The sequence below is a fragment of the Schistocerca cancellata genome, chromosome 8 (assembly GCF_023864275.1).
Source record: "Schistocerca cancellata isolate TAMUIC-IGC-003103 chromosome 8, iqSchCanc2.1, whole genome shotgun sequence".
Lineage (NCBI taxonomy): Eukaryota > Metazoa > Arthropoda > Insecta > Orthoptera > Acrididae > Schistocerca > Schistocerca cancellata.
The window spans coordinates 45953012-45973123 of NC_064633.1; the positions used below are offsets into that span (position 1 = coordinate 45953012).

Below are 20112 nucleotides of genomic sequence, written 5' to 3' on the forward strand. Positions count from 1 at the left end.
CAATAGGCCGCAGTGGAGTACCTTCCTTGTTGACTGCAGGTGAACCGTACGACCCAGGAGGTCAAGGAGCTCGCGTGCTTTTTTGAGTATATCCTCTGGTGGGCCAGAATAGTTCAGCAGCTCCACCGTTTTCCTGCTGTGTGACAGAGTTGGGTCCCGTTCTAGGCAATCTGTACGTGCGATATTCCTACAACAGTGCCTCAGACCACTTAACTCCTTACCACAGAAATACTGTTTATTTCTCACCTGTCTACTGTTCCGGTGAGCAACTGAGGCTGGACGCTGACGCGGCCGGTGCGGACTGTGTTGCAGCGCGTGCTGCTAGACCACCCGTGCGGCGCGGGCGAGTCGGTGACGGTGATCCTGCAGGACGTCAGCCACGAGGACATGCGCCGCCTGCTCGACCTCATGTACACGGGCGGCGCGGAGGTGCCGGCGCACGACCTGTCGCGCTTCCTCCGCGCCGCGGAGGCCCTCGAGGTCAGCCTGCTGCAGTCGGCCGCGCTGCGCGTCTGCGAGGTCGCCGCCGAGCCCGCCGCCGCCGCCGCCGCCGAGCCCGCCGCCGCAGCCCCCGCGACGGCGACCGCCACCGCCGCCAACCCCACGTCGCCACCGGAGCCCGCGGCGCCGCCCCCCAGAGCGCCTTCTCCACTGCGGTGCCCCTCGCCGTCACCGCCGCCGCCGCCGCCGCCGCCACCTCCGCAACCTACTGACTCCGCGCAGCAGATACCTCCGGCCCGGCCTCCCACACCGCCGCCGCCGACGTGCCAGATTCCGCTACCGCCGCCGCCCCCGCCGCCATCCGCTGCCCACGCTCCCCCGCAGGTCGTGGCGGCGGCGCAGCTGGTGCGGGTCCCGCCTGTGCACGCCGTGTCGCTGCGCCACTGCCGCCCCCCGCCGCCCTGGCTGCCGCCGCCCACGTCCGCCTTCGTGCCCGTCTCCGACCCCGTGTCGCCCTGGGCCACGGGCACGCGCCGGCGCATCCAGCCCTGGACGGCCTCAGACGGTGGCCCGGAACAGGTGCGTGGCCCCACCTGTACACGTACACTTCCATTATAATTATCCGGGCTGTTATGCGGTGGTCGGTTGATGAATTTTGTCTCAATTCCCAACGTTTCGTCTCCGACTGCAGGAGACATCTTCAAGGGGGTCCGTAGGTCGATGGAAGGTCCAACACACCCACTGGCTCGCTACTGACTGCCGCTAAATTACGTGTGCGCGCGCTCCCGCGCCGCGGTGTGACGTCACGTGTTTTGAAAACGTTAGTCCAATTGGCCGCTGTCCGTCGCCGTCGATCGCCGTTGCCATCACTCAGTAGTGGACGGGTGGTACACATCTTCTTTAACACCGGCATCCATATACCGTTTAATTTCACGCCCACCTCCTTTCGGTTGAAATTATTTGGGTGTTTAGCGATTTCGATTGCCTCCCTGTAGAGCCTTTCGTAGTATCCGCTTGTGGCCGCTAGTACTTGCGTCTCCTCGAAACGAATATTGTGGTTCCCTGGCTGGAAAGCTGATCGTTCCGTTTCTCCTCTTCAACAATTTCCCTTGTGCTCTTCCAAACGTTTAGAAACAGTTCTTTTAGTTGTACCCACATAAACTTCACTACAACTGCATGGGATCCTATACACTCCAGCTTTTTCCAAAGGTTTGCGAGCGTCCTTGGCAGGCTTAAGGTATTCCTGTATCTTCCTGGTGGGCTTGTAAATTACGGTAATATTCCGCTTCCTCAAGATCCTCCCTATTCATTCCGTTAATTTTTTTAACTAATTTAGCGGCAGTCAGTAGCGAGCCAGTGGGTGTGTTGGACCTTCCATCGACCCCATTGAAGATGTCTCCCGCAGTCGGAGACGAAACGTTGGGAATTGAGACAAAATTCATCAACCGACCACGGCATAACAGCCCGCATAATTATAATGGAAATGATATTTCCGGCTGTGAAAGTCTACATTTTAGTAACACGTTCACTTGCAACACCGATCATAGCCTCATCGGTGCAGGGACGCTTTGGGCAGCAGAATGTTGTCCTTCACTGTCAACAAACGTGAAAAAAATGTGAATTTGACTAGGACCATATAAACTGGAAGTGCCACAGGGGTCGGTCTTGGGTCTTGTTATTTGACACCGTACAATAAGGTGGACTGGTAGCAACACACTACGCTGCTCTTCAGAGAAGATACAATGGAGACACAGACAACAAAGTGTGTGGGGGGGGGGGGGGGGGGAACAGTAGACACAGAAATAAATAACACGTAGCCGTTCACACGCGAAGACACCTAAAGAAACGGTTGGCACTGCACACGGACATTGATGACGGAGACGACACGTGAACGATGGAGCGCGGGCGGCGAAAAACACTGAGGCGCAAACACGACAGCACACACACAAAACCGATGGCGATGATCTCCGACGCGCTAAAGTCCACTTAACGTGTGCGAGTCCGGGGACCTGCCAAAAGGGGAGAAAGGAGGGGGAAGAGGGAGAGGAGAGAGCGGAGATGCCAGGGGCTGAGGAGATGGGGGAGGAAAGAAGGTATGGGGGGCACGGGAAGCCCAGGGGGAGGACGGGGGGGGAAGGGAGGAGGGAGAGAAGGGAGAGAGGGTGCCCATAGGAACAAACACAGGAAGAGGGAGGGAGGGTCAAAGTTGGTAGTAGGGGTAGATGGAGGGGAGGAGGGCATCATCAGGGAGGGGGAGCTGGCGGAAGCCACCTTGGGAGAGGGTGTGGAGAGTGGAGAGATGGAGAGCAGGTGGGTCGTGGAAATACAGGTGCGGCAGCGGACGGGGGCGGGAGAGGATGGGTGAGACAAGCGGGTGAGGAGGATCGAGTTTATGGGAGGTGTAGAGGATCCGTATCCGTTCGAGGAAAAGGAGGATGTGGGCGAACGGAATAAGGTCGTACAGGATCCGCGTGAGGGAGGGGAGACGGATGCGATAGGCGAGGCGAAGAGCATGGCGCTCTAGGGTCTGACGGCATTTGTAAAAGGTAGGGAGAGCGGAGATCCAGGCAGGGTGGGCGTGGCAAAGGATACGGCGAATAAGCGATTTATAGGTGTGGAGGATGGTGGAGGGGTCCAGACCCCATGTACAGCCAGAAAGGAACTTGAGGAGACAGAGTCAGGAGCATGCCTTGGCTTGGATTATCCGGAGATGGGGGGTCCAGGAGAGGCGACGGTCTAGGGTGACGCCAAGGTACTTAAGGGTGAAGATGAGGGCGATAGGACGGCCATAGATGGTGATATAGAAATCGAGGAGGCGGAAAGAAGGGGTGGTTTTGCCTACAATGATCGCCTGGGTCGTGGATCTATAGGTTTCTTCCTATATATCAATGACCTAACACTAAGCATGAGGTATGACTGAATATTTTTGCACTTTGCAGAATGATGCAAGAATTATTGTGATAGATGTGCAATCCGTACATATTATAAACATTTATATACATATACAGGCTGATCCATTGATAGTGACCAGGCCAAATATCTCACGAAATAACTACAAAGAACAAAACTCGTGTAGCTTGAAGGGTGGAACCAAATGGCGCTATGGTTCACCCGCTAGGTGGCGCTGCCATGGGTCAAACGGATATCAACTGAGTTTTTATTTTAAATAGGAACCACAATTTTTTATTACATATTCGTGTAGTACGTAAAGAAATATTAACGTTTTAGTTAGACCACTTTTTTCGCTTTGTGATTGATGGCGCTGTAATAGTCACAAACATATGTCTCACAATTTTAGGTAAACAGTTGGTAACAGGTAGGTTTTCTAAATTAAAATTCAGAACGTAGGTACGTTTGAACATTTTATTTCGGTTGTTCCAATGTGATACATGTACCTTTGTGAACTTATCATTTCTGAGAACGCATGCTGTAACAGCGTGATTACCTGTAAATACCACATTAATGCAATAAATGCTCAAAATGATGTCCGTCAACCTCATTCCATTTGGCAATACGATTATGACATTCCTCTGAACACCGAGCAATTCGCTTCAACCGCACGCGAACTATATGCCGGACATCCGTCATGTTGGAAGTACATCGCCATTCTGTCATGCAGTGAAACATCTTGTAGTAACATCGGTAGAACGTTACGTAGGAAATCAGCATACATTGCACCATTTAGATTGCCATCGATAAAATGGGGGCCAATTATCCTTCCTCCCATAATGCCGCACTATACATTAACCCGCTAAGGTCGCTGATGTTCCACTTGTCGCAGCCATCGTGGATTTTCCGTTGCCCTGTAGTGCACATTATGCCGGTTTACGTTACCGCTGTTAGTGAATGACGCATCGTCACTAAATAGAACGCGTGCAAAAAATCTGTCATCGCCCCGTAATTTCTCTTGTGCCCAGTGGCACAACTGTACACGACGTTCAAAGTCGTCCCCGATGTTTGATGATGATGATGTTTGGTTTGTGGGGCGCTCAACTGCGTGGTTATCAGCGCCCGTGCAATGACCCAATCTTTGCTCAGTCCAATTTCGCCACTTTCCTGGATGATGATGAAATGATGAGGACAACACAAACACCCAGTCATCTCGAGGCAGGTGAAAATCCCTGACCCCGCCGGGAATCGAACCCGGGACCCCGTGCTCGGGAAGCGAGAACGCTACCGCGAGACCACGAGCGGCGGACGTCAAAGTCGTCCCCATGCAGTTCCTGGTGCATAGAAATATGATGCGGGTGCAATCGATGTTGATGTAACATTCTCAACACCGACGTTTTTGAGATTCCCGATTCTCGCGCAATTGTCTGTACTGATGTCTGGATTAGCCGCGACAACAGCTAAAACATCTACTTGGGCATCATCATTTATTGCAGGTCGTGGTTGACGTTTCACATGTCGCTGAACACTTCCTGCTTCCTTAAATAACGTAACTATCCGGCGAATGATCCGGACACTTGGACGAGGTCGTCCAAGATACCGAGCAGCATACATAGCACACGCTCGTAGGCATTTTGATCAAAATAGCCATACATCAACACGATATCAATCTTTTCTGCAGTGTTATACACTGAAGAGCCAGAGAGACTGGTACACGTGCCTAATATTGTGTTGGGCTCCCGCAAGCACGCAGAAGAGCCGAAACACAACGTGGCAAGGATTCGACAAATGTCTGTAGTAGTGCTGGAGGGAGCTGATGCTACGAATCCTGCACGGCTGCCCCTACATCCGCAGGAGTAGGACAGGGTGGAGATTTTTTAACAGCACGTTGCAAGGCATCCCAGATACGCTCAATAATGTTCATGTCTGAGGAGTCTGGTGGCCAACGAAAGTGTTCAAAATGAGAAGAGTGTTCCAGGAGCCACCCCAATTCTGGACATGTGAGGTGTCGCATTGGCCTGCTGTAACCGCCCAAGTCCGTCGTAGTGCACAATGGACATGAATGGATGCAGGTGATCAGGCAGGCTGCTTACTTATATGTCAGATAGCAGAGTTGTATGTAGACGCTTCAGAGGTCCATATCATTCCAACTGCACACACCCCACACCATTACAGAGCCTCCACCAGCTTGAACGGTCCCCTGCTGACATGCAGGGTCCATGGATTCATGAGCGTGTCTCCATACACGTACACGTCCGTTCGCCCGATACAATTTGAAACAGGACTCGTCCGACCAGGCAACGTGTTTCCAGTCACCAGGAATCCAATGCCGGTGTCGATAGGCTCAGGCGACGCATAAGGCTTTGTGTCGTCCAGTCATCAAGGGTAGACGAGTGGGCCTTCGGTTCCGAAGGTCCATGTCGGTGATGTTTCGTTGAGTGCTTCAATCCTGCCTCAGGCATGGATGTGTGTGACGTCCTTAGGTTAGTTAGGTTTAAGTAGTTCTAAGTTCTAGGGGACTGACGACCTCAGATGATAAGTCACATAGTGCTCAGAGACATTTGAAACTTTTTTTTTAATGCTTCGCACGCTGTAGTTGTTGATCGCCCAGCACTGAAATCTGCAACAATTTTCGGTTGGGTTGCACTTCTGTCACGTTGCACAATTCTCTTCAGTCGTCGCTGTTTCCGTTCTTGCAGGATCTTTGTCCGGCCGCAGCGATGTCAGAGATTTGATGTTTTACCGGATTCCTGATATTCACGGTACACTCATGAAATTGTCGTAAATCCCCACTCCATCGCTGCCTCGGAGATGTTGTGTCCTATCACTCGAGCGCTGACTATAACAGCACGTTCAAGCCTACTTAAATCTTGATAACCTGTCCTTCCAGCATCAGTAACCTATCTAACAACTGCGCCAGCTACTTATACAGGGTTATTACAAATGATTGAAGCGATTTCACAGCTCTACAATAACTTTATTATTTGAGATATTTTCACAATGCTTTGCACACACATACAAAAACTCAAAAAGTTTTTTTAGGCATTCACAAATGTTCGATATGTGCCCCTTTAGTGATTCGGCACACATCAAGCCGATAATCAAGTTCCTCCCACACTCGGCGCAGCATGTCCCCATCAATGAGTTCGAAAGCATCGTTGATGCGAGCTCGCAGTTCTGGCACGTTTCTTGGTAGAGGAGGTTTAAACACTCAATCTTTCACATAACCCCACAGAAATAAATCGCATGGGGTTAAGTCGGGAGAGCGTGGAGGCCATGACATGAATTGCTGATCATGATCTCCACCACGACCGATCCATCGGTTTTCCAATCTCCTGTTTAAGAAATGCCGAACATCATGATGGATGTGCGGTGGAGCACCATCCTGTTGAAAGACGAAGTCGGCGCTGTCGGTCTCCAGTTGTGGCATGAGCCAATTTTCCGCGGGCTACGCGTGAAACTTGCCCGCACGCGTTCAACCGTTTCTTCGCTCACTGCAGGCCGACCCGTTGATTTCCCCTTACAGAGGCATCCAGAAGCTTTAAACTGCGCATGCCATCGCCGAATGGAGTTAGCAGTTGGTGGATCTTTGTTGAACTTCGTCCTGAAGTGTCGTTGCACTGTTATGACTGACTGATGTGAGTGCATTTCAAGCACGACATACGCTTTCTCGGCTCCTGTCGCCATTTTGTCTCACTGCGCTCTCGAGCGCTCTGACGGCAGAAACCTTTAAGTGCGGCATCAGCCGAACAAAACTTTATGAGTTTTTCTACTTATCTGTAGTGTGTCGTGACCATATGTCAATGTATGGAGCTACAGTGAATTTATGAAATCGCTTCAATCATTTGTAATAGCCCTGTATAGACTTTGCCGACCGCAGCGCCGTTCCCTGTCTGTTTACGTATCTCTGAATATGCGTGCCTATACCGCTTTCTTTGACACTGCAGTGTATTAATTCCTTTGCTCAGAAGTATTCTAATTAGCACTGTGTAAGCCATGTTCTGACTCGTTCCGTGACCAAACAGATTTGCCTCGTACAGTTCCATAATAAACAAATGCTAACGGGTAAAAGGCGCCGTAATATACGTGAATCCTTTCATCGTTGTACCTCATCTAACAGCTCCAATTTCACTCGAGCTGCCGGCCGTTGCGGCCGAGCGGTTCTAGGCGCTTCAGTCCGGAACCGCGCTGCTGCTACGGTCGCAGGTTCGAATCCTGCCTCAGGAATGGATGTGTGTGCTCTTCTTCGGTTAGTTAGGTTTAAGTAGTCCTAAGTGTAGGGGACTAAAGTCCCATAGTGCTCAGAGCCATTTTCACACTTGCTGTGTACAAGACCCCTCCATGTATCAAAATAAACCCTATTGTTCAAGACATCATTGTGGTTCTGCTCTGAATTCCATGCCTATCATGACATACAAATACATCCATACTCTGCAACCAACTGTGGAGGGCGTAGTAGACAATAATCAGTCATCAGTGTTACTTCCTGTTCCATTCAAGTAAACAGAGCGCATGAAAAATGATTGTTTAAGCGCCTATTAGTATAACCTCATGCTTGCGAACCAAACTGGAGCTGTATGTACTGTGTTGTAGTATATTCCTACACTGATTAGTGAAAACTGTATCTTGGCACTTTATAAGTGGCTTTCTCGGCATAGTCCGCCCTTACGTTTCGGTCACTTCATATCTGCAGCATCTCTGTGACGCTCAGGCAGTGCGCCAAGCAAACTCTTAAATTTATGCGTTCAGTATCCCCTATTTCGTATACTCGTAAGGAGCTAGATATCTCCCTGGCTACTGTCAAGCGAAGCGAAGGAATACTGGTGCCATGTGACAAAAAAATAACGTATGACAGACGAATTAACGAGAACATAAACAGCAGACTAGCACAGGCAAAGAAAGCATTCCTAGCCAAAACAGATATACCGGTATCAAACATTGGCCATAATCTGAGGCAGAAACTTCTGAGAATTTACGTCTGGAGCGAGCCATTGAACGGCAGTGAAACATGAACTGTGCAAAAACCGGAAATGAAGAAATTCGAAGCGCGGTGCTACAAACCGATGTTGAATATTGGATAGATAAGCAACCAGGAGTTTCTCGGAAAAATCGAAAAGATGAGTAACATGTGGAGAAACTGGCGAAGAGAAGTGACAGGATTATAGGACCTGTGCTAGGCTCCAGAGAGAAACTTCTGTTGTACCAAATGGAGATGCAGACGTAAGAATTGCATAGGAAGAATAAAAGTGTAATATGTAATTCAAAAAATATTTGAGGATGTTGGGTGCCGGTGCTGCTCTGAAATAAAGAACTTTGTACAGGTGAAGAAGTCGGTCTACATTAAACCAGTCACAGAATTGATGAACCATATAAGAAACCGTCGAGTGACAGAATGCTTTTGCGAATGGGTGAGTTAGGAGAGCTCTCGAGAGTCGTCCACTAGAGTTTCCAAAGGTACCCCAACTCCTGTCCTGCCTTGCGGATCATGTTTCCTCTACACGAAGTCACAGCAGTGCCGTGTCAGTTGTGGGGCTAGGTAAAATGTACAAGAAAGAGACAGGGACTAGCGTTCCAGGAAAACTCCACTAACAGATTCGAGTTTCCGTCTTCCACTGAAACCGAAACTGAGCTAGTGGAATTACCTTTCCCTGTTGGGAAATCTGTTGTGTCAAGAGGAGGCAATCGTAAAACGATAATGGTCTATTAAGCATCAGCAGTTGAAACTTACCGCGAACAGTGGTACCCCTTAGGGAACTGTCAGCAAAGGATGTGTAAGAAAATCAGTTGCACAGGGTGAGTATGACTCAGAATGCTTGTGGATCTCATTCAGCACGTTGAAGAATCTATTCCAGCAGCCATTGTAGTGATAGGGTGCAACTATCTGTGATGGAGTTTGCAACAGACGATGCCTATTGTCTGGACTCCGGGGTCCCCTAGACTTAGAACTACTTAAACCTATGGACATCACACACATCCATGCCCGAGGCAGGATTCGAGCCGGCGACCATAGCAGCAGCGCAGTTCCGGACTGGAAAACCTAGAACAGCTCGGCCACCGCGGCCGGCTCTGCGGGGACAACTGACAGGTTGTGCTATTACTGCTTCGCTACTCAAACCCAGTACGCACCGCCTACTTTACCACTGGCAGGTCCGCCTCTCGTGTCATCTAGTGGTCAGTTCAGCATCACGCAGACGTTATCGGATAGTTTCCAAACCCTAACGGAAACGATTCTCTGGGGTACAAAGGCATTGTAAATAACCTTCTAAACGAAAAAATAGCAGATGCAAAACAAATAGTAGGGCAATAGACAGAACGATGGTGAATGAAATGTATTTGGCTGTAAAAAAGGCAGTGTGTATGTGCCGTAGTAGAATGTTAACGAAAGATCTTTGACAAAACCAAAAGAAAATTTGCTCATGTGTGAGGGATCTTAATGCCAAATTTATGGACGAGGCAGTGACTGAAATTCTGAAATTGAGGATAGCGAAGCAGAAATCCTTAAAACTAATGAATGATCCAGGGTCACAGTGAACTCCTGTTAGATTGTACGCCGAATTTTCTGCTCAACAAAAAACCTGCCTTTTAGTTAGAAGAAAACATAGGCAACACGCATCTACAATAACGGTGGCCAGACAAAACTACCGTCCAATATCCTTGACATCCATTTGTTGTAGAATCTTAGAACACATTCTGAGCGTAAAATGTAACGAGGTATTTCGAGCAGAATATATTCCACCGCTCACTGAAAGCCATGAATAAAGGTAGGGTTTATGCAGTATTTTTTGATTTCCAAAAACCATTTGCCCCAGTACGACACCTAGGTTTACTATTGCAAGTATGATAGTGGTAAAAGTGTCGTCAACTTGCTTTAATTCTTGAAAAATATAAAATTGTGCACTGCATAAAACGAAGAGTCTTGATGTCCTATGACTGTAACATCAGCTGGTCGCAATTCAAATCGAACAAATACAAAACATACCACGGTGTTAACAATTTTTAGCGATGGGAAATGCCACGATGACTTAGACCCAGTCATATATAAAGCGGTACATTTCGGTTTACTTGTAAAGCACTGGAGAATGCAATTAGTGCACAAAGCAGATTACTGACAAACAGTCGTGCAACTCATCGTATAACATTGCTCAGTGGTGTGGGACCCATTCTAAACAGGAGTAACAAGGTTCATTCTGACACTGAGGCCTGTGTGGCTTGTCTTTAGTGAACGCTTGGAAGACGGTTTCCTGTGTGAATGGGCGGTTGTTGTGGGAGGGAGGGAGTTGCATAGGTACCTTGTAAGTAGGCTGTTTATGTTTCCTTATTGGCAGCGTTACGTGGCGCTCTGTATGAAAATCACTGGCGGTGCTGTGTGCAGTCTGTGGCTAGTTTGCATTGTTGTCTGCGATTGTAGTGTTGGGCAGCTGGATGTGAGCAGCGCGTGGCGTTGCGCGGTTGGGGGTGGGCCGCCGGCGGTGGTGGATGTGGGGGGTGAGATGGCGGATTTTTGAGTACAGAATGGATGTCATGAACTGCTATATATATTATGATTATTAAGGTAAATACATTGTTTGTTCTCTATTAAAATCTTTCATTTGCTAACTATGCCTATCAGTAGTTAGTGCCTTCCGTAGTTTGAATCTTTTATTTAGCTGGCAGTAGTGGCGCTCGCTGTATTGCAGTAGTTCGAGTAACAAAGATTTTTGTGAGGTAAGTGATTTGTAAAAGGTACAGGTTAATGTTAGTCAGGGCCATTCCTTTGTAGGGATTTCTGAAAGTCAGATTGCGTTGCGCTAAAAAATATTGTGTGTCAGTTTAAGCACTGTCATGTACAATTGTTCAATGGGGACGTTTCAACCCGTACGCAGAATACCTATTGTGTGTCCGGGAGTCGCTTATGGAAATAAATGCGCTGAGACAACTGGGAAATCTTTTAACGTCATTCAGCGGAAGGTTTTACTGTAGCTGGTGATCAGATTTGAGCATTTGTTGCTGCATACTGACTGCACGAGTGTGATCATTGAAATCACCAACCGGTTACAACAAATAACAGTGCAGAATAAATGACTGTTTATCACATATATTTGGGTTCCCTTATGTCATTTGCTCTATGTGTCCTCCTGTAACTGCACAGAGTTACAGACAGTGGAAGATACTGATGTCGTAATCGGCCTCCATGCGAAGTTTCTAACCAACTAATCGCTATATTTCAGGATTATCGCTGCAACCGGCGTTTTCATGCCGTTTCCACACGCCGAGTCCTTTCAGACTCTCTGTCCAGATTTACTAGAGCTGTTCTCCTTCGTTCCACCCTTAACGTGTAACGAAACGACTTTTGGAGGGGGAGGAGATTAGCATTTAATGTCCCGTCGACAACGCGGTCATTAGAGACGGAGTACAAGCTCGGATTGTGGAAAAATGAGGAAGGAAATCGGCCGTGCCCTTTCTGAGGAACCATCCCGTCATTTGCCTGAAGTGATTTAGGTTGTTGTTCGGTTGTTTTTGGGGGAGGAGACCAGACAGCGAGGTCATCGGTCTCATCGGATTAGGGTAGGAAGAGGAAGGAAGTCGGCCGTGCCCTTTCAAAGGAACCATCCCAGCATTTGCCTGGAAGGATTTAGGGAAATCACGGATAACCTAAATCAGGATGGCCGGACGCGGAACTCAACCGTCGTCCTCTAGACTGCAAACAACTGCAGTCTAAATATTCTGACTTGCTCTAGTTATCCCTCACCCAACAGTGACGTTTTCAGTTGCGGTGAGGCACTTCCTGAGGATGCGTGTTTATAAATCATATCTTACGATTCCTTTGAAATAGCTGTTGTGCGCCATTGATTTCGTTTCCTGTTTGTACTTTGATATCCCATAGAAGCTACCTTTCTCGTTACCAGATATCCTCGAGAAATTGTACCCTCAAGTTTTCCACATTTCCCGGTACTAATTACCTAGACTAATGTTTGCTGGTCACTTTTCGCTACACACTGACGATACTACTGTTTTGCATTCATTTGTTTTTAGAGTCTATTTCAGGAATCCCTCCATGTACTTGCCTATACTCGATTTACCCTTTACTGATCGTTATTTTGAAGTATACGTATTGGTTTAATAAGCCACAGCTGCAAAATACTAACATGAATTCTTTACAGACGAATGGAAAAACTAGTAGAAGCCGACCTCGGGGAAGATCAGTTTGGATTCCGTAGAAAAATGGCAACACGTGAGGCAATACTGAGCTTACGACTTATCTTAGAAGAAAGATTAAGGAAAGGCAAACCTACGTTTCTAGCATTTGTAGACTTGGAGAAGGCTTCTGACAATGTTGACTGGAATACTCTCTTTCAAATTCTAAAGGTGGCAGGGGTAAAATACAGGTAGCGAAAGGCTATTTACAATTTGTACAGAAACCAGATGGCAGTTATAAGAGTCGAGGGACATGAAAGGGAAGCAGTGGTTGGGAAGGGAGTAAGACAGGGTTGTAGCCTCTCCCCGATGTTATTCAATCTGTATATTGAGCAAGCAGTAAAGGAAACAAAAGAAAAATTCGGAGTAGGTATTAAAATCCATGGAGAAGAAATAAAAACTTTGAGGTTCGCCGATGACATTGTAATTCTGTCAGAGACAGCAAAGGACTTGGAAGAGCAGTTGAACGGAATGGATGGTGTCTTGAAAGGAGGATATAAGATGAACATCAACAAAAGCAAAACGAGGATAATGGAATGTAGTCGAATTAAGTCGGGTGATGTTGAGGGTATTAGATTAGGAAACGAGACACTTAAAGTAGTAAAGGAGTTTTGCTATTTGGGGAGCAAAATAACTGATGATGGTCGAAGTAGAGAGGATATAAAATGTAGACTGGCAATGGCAAGGAAAGCGTTTCTGAAGAAGAGAAATTCGTTAACATCGAGTATAGATTTAAGTGTCAGGAAGTCATTTCTGAAAGTATTTGTATGGAGTATAGCCATGTATGGAAGTGAAACATGGACGGTAAATAGTTTGGACAAGAAGAGAATAGAAGCTTTCGAAATGTGGTGCTACAGAAGAATGCTGAAGATTAGATGGGTAGATCACATAACTAATGAGGAAGTATTGAATAGGATTGGGGAGAAGAGAAGTTTGTGACACAACTTAACCAGAAGAAGGGATCGGTTGGTAGGACATGTTCTGAGGCATCAAGGGATCACCAATTTAGTATTGGAGGGAAGCGTGGAGGGTAAAAATCGTAGGGGGAGACTAAGAGATGAATACACTAAGCAGATTCAGAAGGATGTAGGTTGCAGTAGGTACTGGGAGATGAAGAAGCTTGCACAGGATAGAGTAGCATGGAGAGCTGCATCAAACCAGTCTCAGGACTGAAGACCACAACAACAACACGTATTGGAACCACGTAACCATTTATCTAAAACACGCGAATCTCAATATAAAAAGAAGTAAACTCATCCAGAATGGTTAGCGTAAGTTACAAATAATTACATAGAAGATGACCTAATTTAGACGAATACCAAGCCTTGGCAATGCTCTTCTTTAGATTCACGAGCAAATGAGGTGAAGTGCATCGCAGAGAGTGTTTATAATTGTACTATATGTCAGGATTTCTTCTTTGTGGAGAACGGAAATAATGCTAAATTCCCCTGTGCGTACTGTAATTAGCCAAATCCTGCTTTCGCGGTCCCTATGGGAGCGCTGCGTAGACGGCTCATGATTATATCTCAGGATTCTTCATATAATACTTGCTATTCAAATATTCTAAATAGGTTTTCGACGGATAAATGCGTCGTTCTTCAACAGTTTGCCCAACTCTGTTTTTTGTCGTTATTTTTTTGCATTTCCGTAATGTACCCCATGAGTCAAAGACTGTACTTTTAGTACCCATTTCTTTGTATATATTCGATATTCGGTTTTAATTCTGTTTGGTTTTGGCCACGCACACTTGAGTGATATATTAAGATGAAACGCACTAGAGATTTTTAAGCCATCTTTCATGTATGCTGAATGTATTTTCCCAGTTTTTGTCTAAACGGAAGTCTGCCACTTGCCGTCCCTACGAGGGATGTGTGTATCAACAGATGCGACATAGTCGTACCACAAAAAAAACATGAAATCTATAAATTTCACACGTATAAATACAAAATGTATAGTAATTAATAGTGAAGGAATTAAAAATGGTGTCAGGATGGGTTACAAGAAACAAAATCTTGGAATCGATTGTCTCGCTTTTGCAGATGATCTTGCAATTTTTTCTGATTTCGTGGAAACAGCTGAGAGACAGATTAATGAGCTTAACGTACAAGTACAGAAGACTTACCTCCAAATTCCATTCGAGAAAATCGAGTTTATAACGAACATAAATTCAGCACCAGGGGAGCTTGTAGTGGGTCAAGGCAAAATTAAGCGAGTTGAAAAGTTTAAATATCTCGGAGAATGGGTAACACCCACCTTATCAGAGAAAGAAGCCTTCACATCACGCACGAACAAAATGGAAATGGCATTCAATTTTACCAAAAACATGTACAATAGAAGATCAGTATCATTCAATGCAAAGTTAAGGCATTGCTGCAGTGTTATCCATCCGCAGGTCTTGTACGCATCTGAATGCCTAGTAATGAACAAAAAATGAAATGCCTAGTAATGAACAAAAAATGCCTAATCGAAAAACTGGAGGCCAAGGAAAGGGAGATTTTGAGAAAGATCTTAGGTCTCATCAAAGAGAGTGGGGCTATATAGAAGACGTCATAATCATGAACTGTATTCCCACATAGAGAAGATAATCAATAACCATCCGCAAAAGAAGGATTATGTTTCATGGACATATGACCAGAATGAGCCCTTGAAGACTCACCAATGATCACCTACTTTCAGGGGAAGAAAACACAGAGGTGGAGAAAGCTCTTAAAGAAGTGGGAATCACCCATGATGACATCGTGGAGCGTGACCCGCTCACCGAGAAAGTTATGGCGTGGTAGGGCTTCCAAGAAAAGCCAAAGCGAAGAACAGGAAAGGCTTGGACCCACGGAGAGGAAGGAGCAACACCGAGAACGAATGCGGGAGCACTGGGCAAACATCAGAACACGTAAGGCAAGATAGTTGAAATAACGTGGTCCAAATATGGCCTATAAGAAATGAACGAATAAAGCGTTCCAGTAAGGATGGGTTCGCCAACGAGTCGTTCGCGATTTAGTTGCTAATGCGTGGTTACATGCCGACACCACCAGGTGATAGGGGTCAAATTTCAATTATGACGAACGTTTTATTACTTCACTGTTTTCATTTCTAAACAACTATTTCGTATTGTACGGTATTGTTTTATATCATGTGTTACGCCGTCGCAAAGTATACCAAATGTCGCTATAAAAATATGCAGGTATTGTTAAGTGTTCTTGACAGATGCGATTATATTTCACACTGTTGACGATCGTAAGCCGAAGAAACAACGACAACGTGCAGGTAGCGTTTCTGATTACGCGAAGAAGAAATAGCTCGCTAAAATTTGTAAAAATTAATTACTTTCTAATATTCAAGCGTGTCTGAATCAGAATGTGAGTTTATGGATACGCAAGATGCGAAAAAGGTAGCACGACGTAAGCTCCAGAGTATATGTCGCGAGAGAGTGAAGAAAGTGCACAGGTTTTCGGACAGAACGTGTCGATCATCTGGAACTACGTCGATTTCAGTAACCTCACGTTATATACGTGCCTTTACCGTTATTTGGTTAGCAGTACAGAGAAAAATTCTGCATACTCTTTCGGAGGCTTTTTTCAAATCCCAGACATTATTGTTCTTCACCACACTTAGAAAATACGCATCTCTTGTGGTTCTACTTCAACCATACTCTTCATTTCACTGATGTCGTATGATTTATTGAAGCGTACCATGTACAAGACATCAACCCCTACCGCACAGCTGACGTTGGTTTCCGAAAGTGGCAACCAGTATTCAACAAGTTATTCTAAAGCAGATTAAAGCAATCATAAAAGTGTTACAATTGAAAATTACGTGACAAGAGATACGGGTTCAACTAAAGTACAACGAACTTGCTGCGCCTTTTGTGAATGTGGCACAGAAAATGAAGCATCAGTTACCAATGTAATCGCTATAAAATTAGTGTTGTTGTACGAGTACCTCGAGGTGAACCGAAATCATAAGGAGATAACCACGTCGACGGAAGTTCATTAGTCCAGAATTTCTCCCCGTAAAGCGGAGAAACCGTGATCTAAAATGCAGACCAAGTGTTCCACATGCCGCACGGCAATAACTTACACTTCTGAAGGCCGGCGTTTTCCATCATCAGGGGCGACTATTAACGGCCTGAGGGGCCCTGACAACGTAGGACCGGGTCGCTTGTCGAAAATATTGGGACGAGTTCGCAGGGCCATACAAATAATTGCTGTAATAACTTTTCGGCGGGCTATACAAATAATTGCTGTAATAATTTGCTTGACTGGCGTTAACGCGCTATGGTCATTTACGTAATTATACGATAACTATCTCGACTCGCATAATTCACCTTCTTACTGTCTTCCAAAAACTGAAACGCGAGATCATTAGCAACTGATGTTGCACGATAAACTTTCCGGCCTACTCACCCGCTTGAGCAGAACTGTAGATCTGCGAAACGTTAGTATAAGTTTTGCTTAGAAAACATTTTCTCAGTTCCTTCTTCATTAAAAGCGTTTTTTTTTTTATATATCATCACTCTTCAAGTGAAAACTGAAGGTAGGAAAGAACAAAATACTTGGCCTCTACATATAACCGTAATGTTGTATTTTGTCTGCTATGTATCGAATATGAAAGAATCTTCTAGACGAAAATCTGTTGTTTCGAAGTCTGAATAGCGCATGTATGATCAGGTGTCACATCCACTGGCAGAACTTGTTCATGTGAAAATATCGCCTAATGTCGATTGTTAGGTTTCATTTTTCTTCACCTAACACTTTTGATGTTTTCAGTCTGTGGAGTAGTTTATTCGCCTTTAGACGTCATGTCAGCGATACACAATGGACGTCAGTAAGAGGTCTCGGTTCCCCGTGAGCGAACCAAGCCTCCGCCCCCTCCCACTCCCAAATATAAAGGGCCCATCACACTAGCGACAGACCACAGCCATGCGTCGCATGGGCGATCGATCACTTCATACAGGGTGTTTCAAAAATGACCGGTATATTTGAAACGGTAGTAAAAACTAAACGAGCAGCGATAGAAATACACCGTTTGTTGTAATATGCTTGGGACAACAGTACATTTTCAGGCAGACTAACTTTCGAAATTACAGTAGTTACAATTGTCAACAACAGATGGCGCTGCGGTCTGGGAAACTCTATAGTACGATATTTTCCACATATCCACCATGCGTAGCAATAATATGGCGTAGTCTCTGCATGAAATTACCCGAAACCTTTGACAACGTGTCTGGCGGAATGGCTTCACATGCAGATGAGATGTACTGCTTCAGCTGTTCAATTGTTTCTGGATTCTGGCGGTACACCTGGTCTTTCAAGTGTCCCCACGGAAAGAAGTCACAGGGGTTCATGTCTGGCGAATAGGGAGGCCAATCCACGCCGCTTACTGTATGTTTCGGATAGCCCAAAGCAATCACACGATCATCGAAATATTCATTCAGGAAATTAAAGACGTCGGCCGTGCGATGTGGCCGGGAACCATCTTGCATAAACCACGCTGTGTTCGCATTGTCGTCTAAGTTAGTTTGTAGCGCCACAAATTCACGAAGAATGTCCAGATAGCGTGATGCAGTAATCGTTTCGGATCTGAAAAATGGGCCAATGATTCCTTTGGAAGAAATGGCGGCCCAGACCAGTACTTTTTGAGGATGCAGGGACGATGGGACTGCAACATGGGGCTTTTCGGTTCCCCATATGCGCCAGTTCTGTTTATTGACGAAGCCGTCCAGGTAAAAATAAGCTTCGTCAGTAAACCAAATGCTGCCCACATGCATATCGCCGTCATCAATCCTGTGCACTATATCGTTAGCGAATGTCTCTCGTGCAGTAATGGTAGCGGCGCTGAGGGGTTGCCGCGTTTGAATTTTGTATGGATAGAGGTGTAAACTCTGGCGCATGAGACGATACGTGGACGTTGGCGTCATTTGGACCGCTGTTGGATCACCTGCTGCACTAGCTGCGCGTGGCCCTCTGTGGTTGCCGTACGCGGTCGCCCTACCTTTCCAGCACGTTCATCCGTCACGTTCCCAGTCCGTCGAAATTTTTCAAACAGATCCTTTATTGTATCGCTTTTCGGTCCTTTGGTTACATTAAACCTCCGTTGAAAACTTCGTATTGTTGCAACAACACTGTGTTCTAGGTGGTGGAATTCCAACACCAGAAAAATCCTCTGTTCTAAGGAATAAACCATGTTGTCCACAGCACACTTGCACGTTGTGAACAGCACACGCTTACAGCAGAAAGACGACGTACAGAATAGCGCACCCACAGACTGCGTTGTCTTCTATATCTTTCACACCACTTGCAGCGCCATCTGTTGTTGAAAATTGTAACTACTGTAATTTCGAAAGTTTGTCCGCCTGAAAACGTACTGTTGTCCCAAGCATATTGCAACAAACGGTGTATTTCTATCGCTGCTCGTTTAGTTTTTATTGCCGTTTCAAATATGCCGGTCATTTTTGAAACACCCTGTAGATTGCACGTTAGTGGGCAAATCACATCGATCCGTCACTGATCACATGGAAAACCAAGGCATTCTGATGAATCGCGTGCGGTTCGATTATGTAGAATGGCAGCCTGGCTGGTAGTAGCGATGTGCAGCAAAGCGACCGCGACTCCTTATCAAGTGGTGTTGTGCAGTTTTGCTTCATTTACTTATGACAATGTTAAATACGAACTATACGTTGCAACGCAGTCAGAGACAACGAACTACTCTGAGAGGTAGGTAAAAATCCAGCATTGCCATTTATATTAAGTAGTATTTCAAGACACAAACGAAGATTTTGCAATTATTAGCATTTTAATGATCATGCTTCAGCAGCAGAATTTTTCGGGACTTAATAGTAACAAGTGTTTATACACAGAGTTCAGTCTGACGATTCTGAGTTATTTATGAAACAATTATACATCTTATTAAAGATTTAGCTTTTGAAAAGGATGCCATATCATAATATTAAGAGGAAATTTTAATTTAAATGTACAGGGCAAATCTGTTATACAGTTATACTCAAGTCCCTGGTCATATAATATAATCTAACTATCCATCACAGGATTTGTAACAAGAGTTGTGGTAATTAGCAATGCTGCCATTGACGATATTTCTATAGAAACATCGAAACTGTGTACTTGAAATTAAACAATAGGACTAATGACGAAAAAGAATTCACGACTAACAGACGAAAAACGAATTCTATTAATACTCAGGTAGAGATACGTTACGTACTTGGCGTCAGTGAAAAATATAATATAATCATCAAAGTATCCTTGATTTCTCAAGGAAAAATAAGCTTCAAAACAAGTTTCATAAATTGCAAATCCCGTATTTTTAATTAATTAATTTTTACAAGTGTTCGTGGGAATACGGAAATCAGCTGCACTTGCGAGCATCTGAACTGATACTGCGATTAGTGAAAACAATGTTGTCATAGCGAGAATGAGTATTGTAACCCCCAAAATCCTCCAAAAATAAACGAAAATGATACCTATTAAAAAACGCAGATAAAAATTCACTTGACGCCTTCCTAAGAGACGATCTCCACTCCTTCCAAATCACCAGTATAAGTGTAGACCAGATGTGGCTTGAATTCAAAGAAATAGTATCGGCTGCAGTTGAGAGATT

The 20112-nt window shown here is 45.6% G+C and overlaps 1 protein-coding gene across 1 annotated transcript in view; it reads left to right on the forward strand.

Annotated features, from left to right (window-relative positions):
* Positions 1–20112, forward strand: part of LOC126095330 (zinc finger and BTB domain-containing protein 45-like) — a 559429-nt gene that overhangs the window by 494025 nt on the left and 45292 nt on the right. Inside the window, exon 5 of the mRNA XM_049910136.1 lies at positions 313–1020. Within this exon, the coding sequence (XP_049766093.1) occupies positions 313–1020 (708 nt within the window). The remainder of the gene's footprint in view (positions 1–312; positions 1021–20112) is intronic.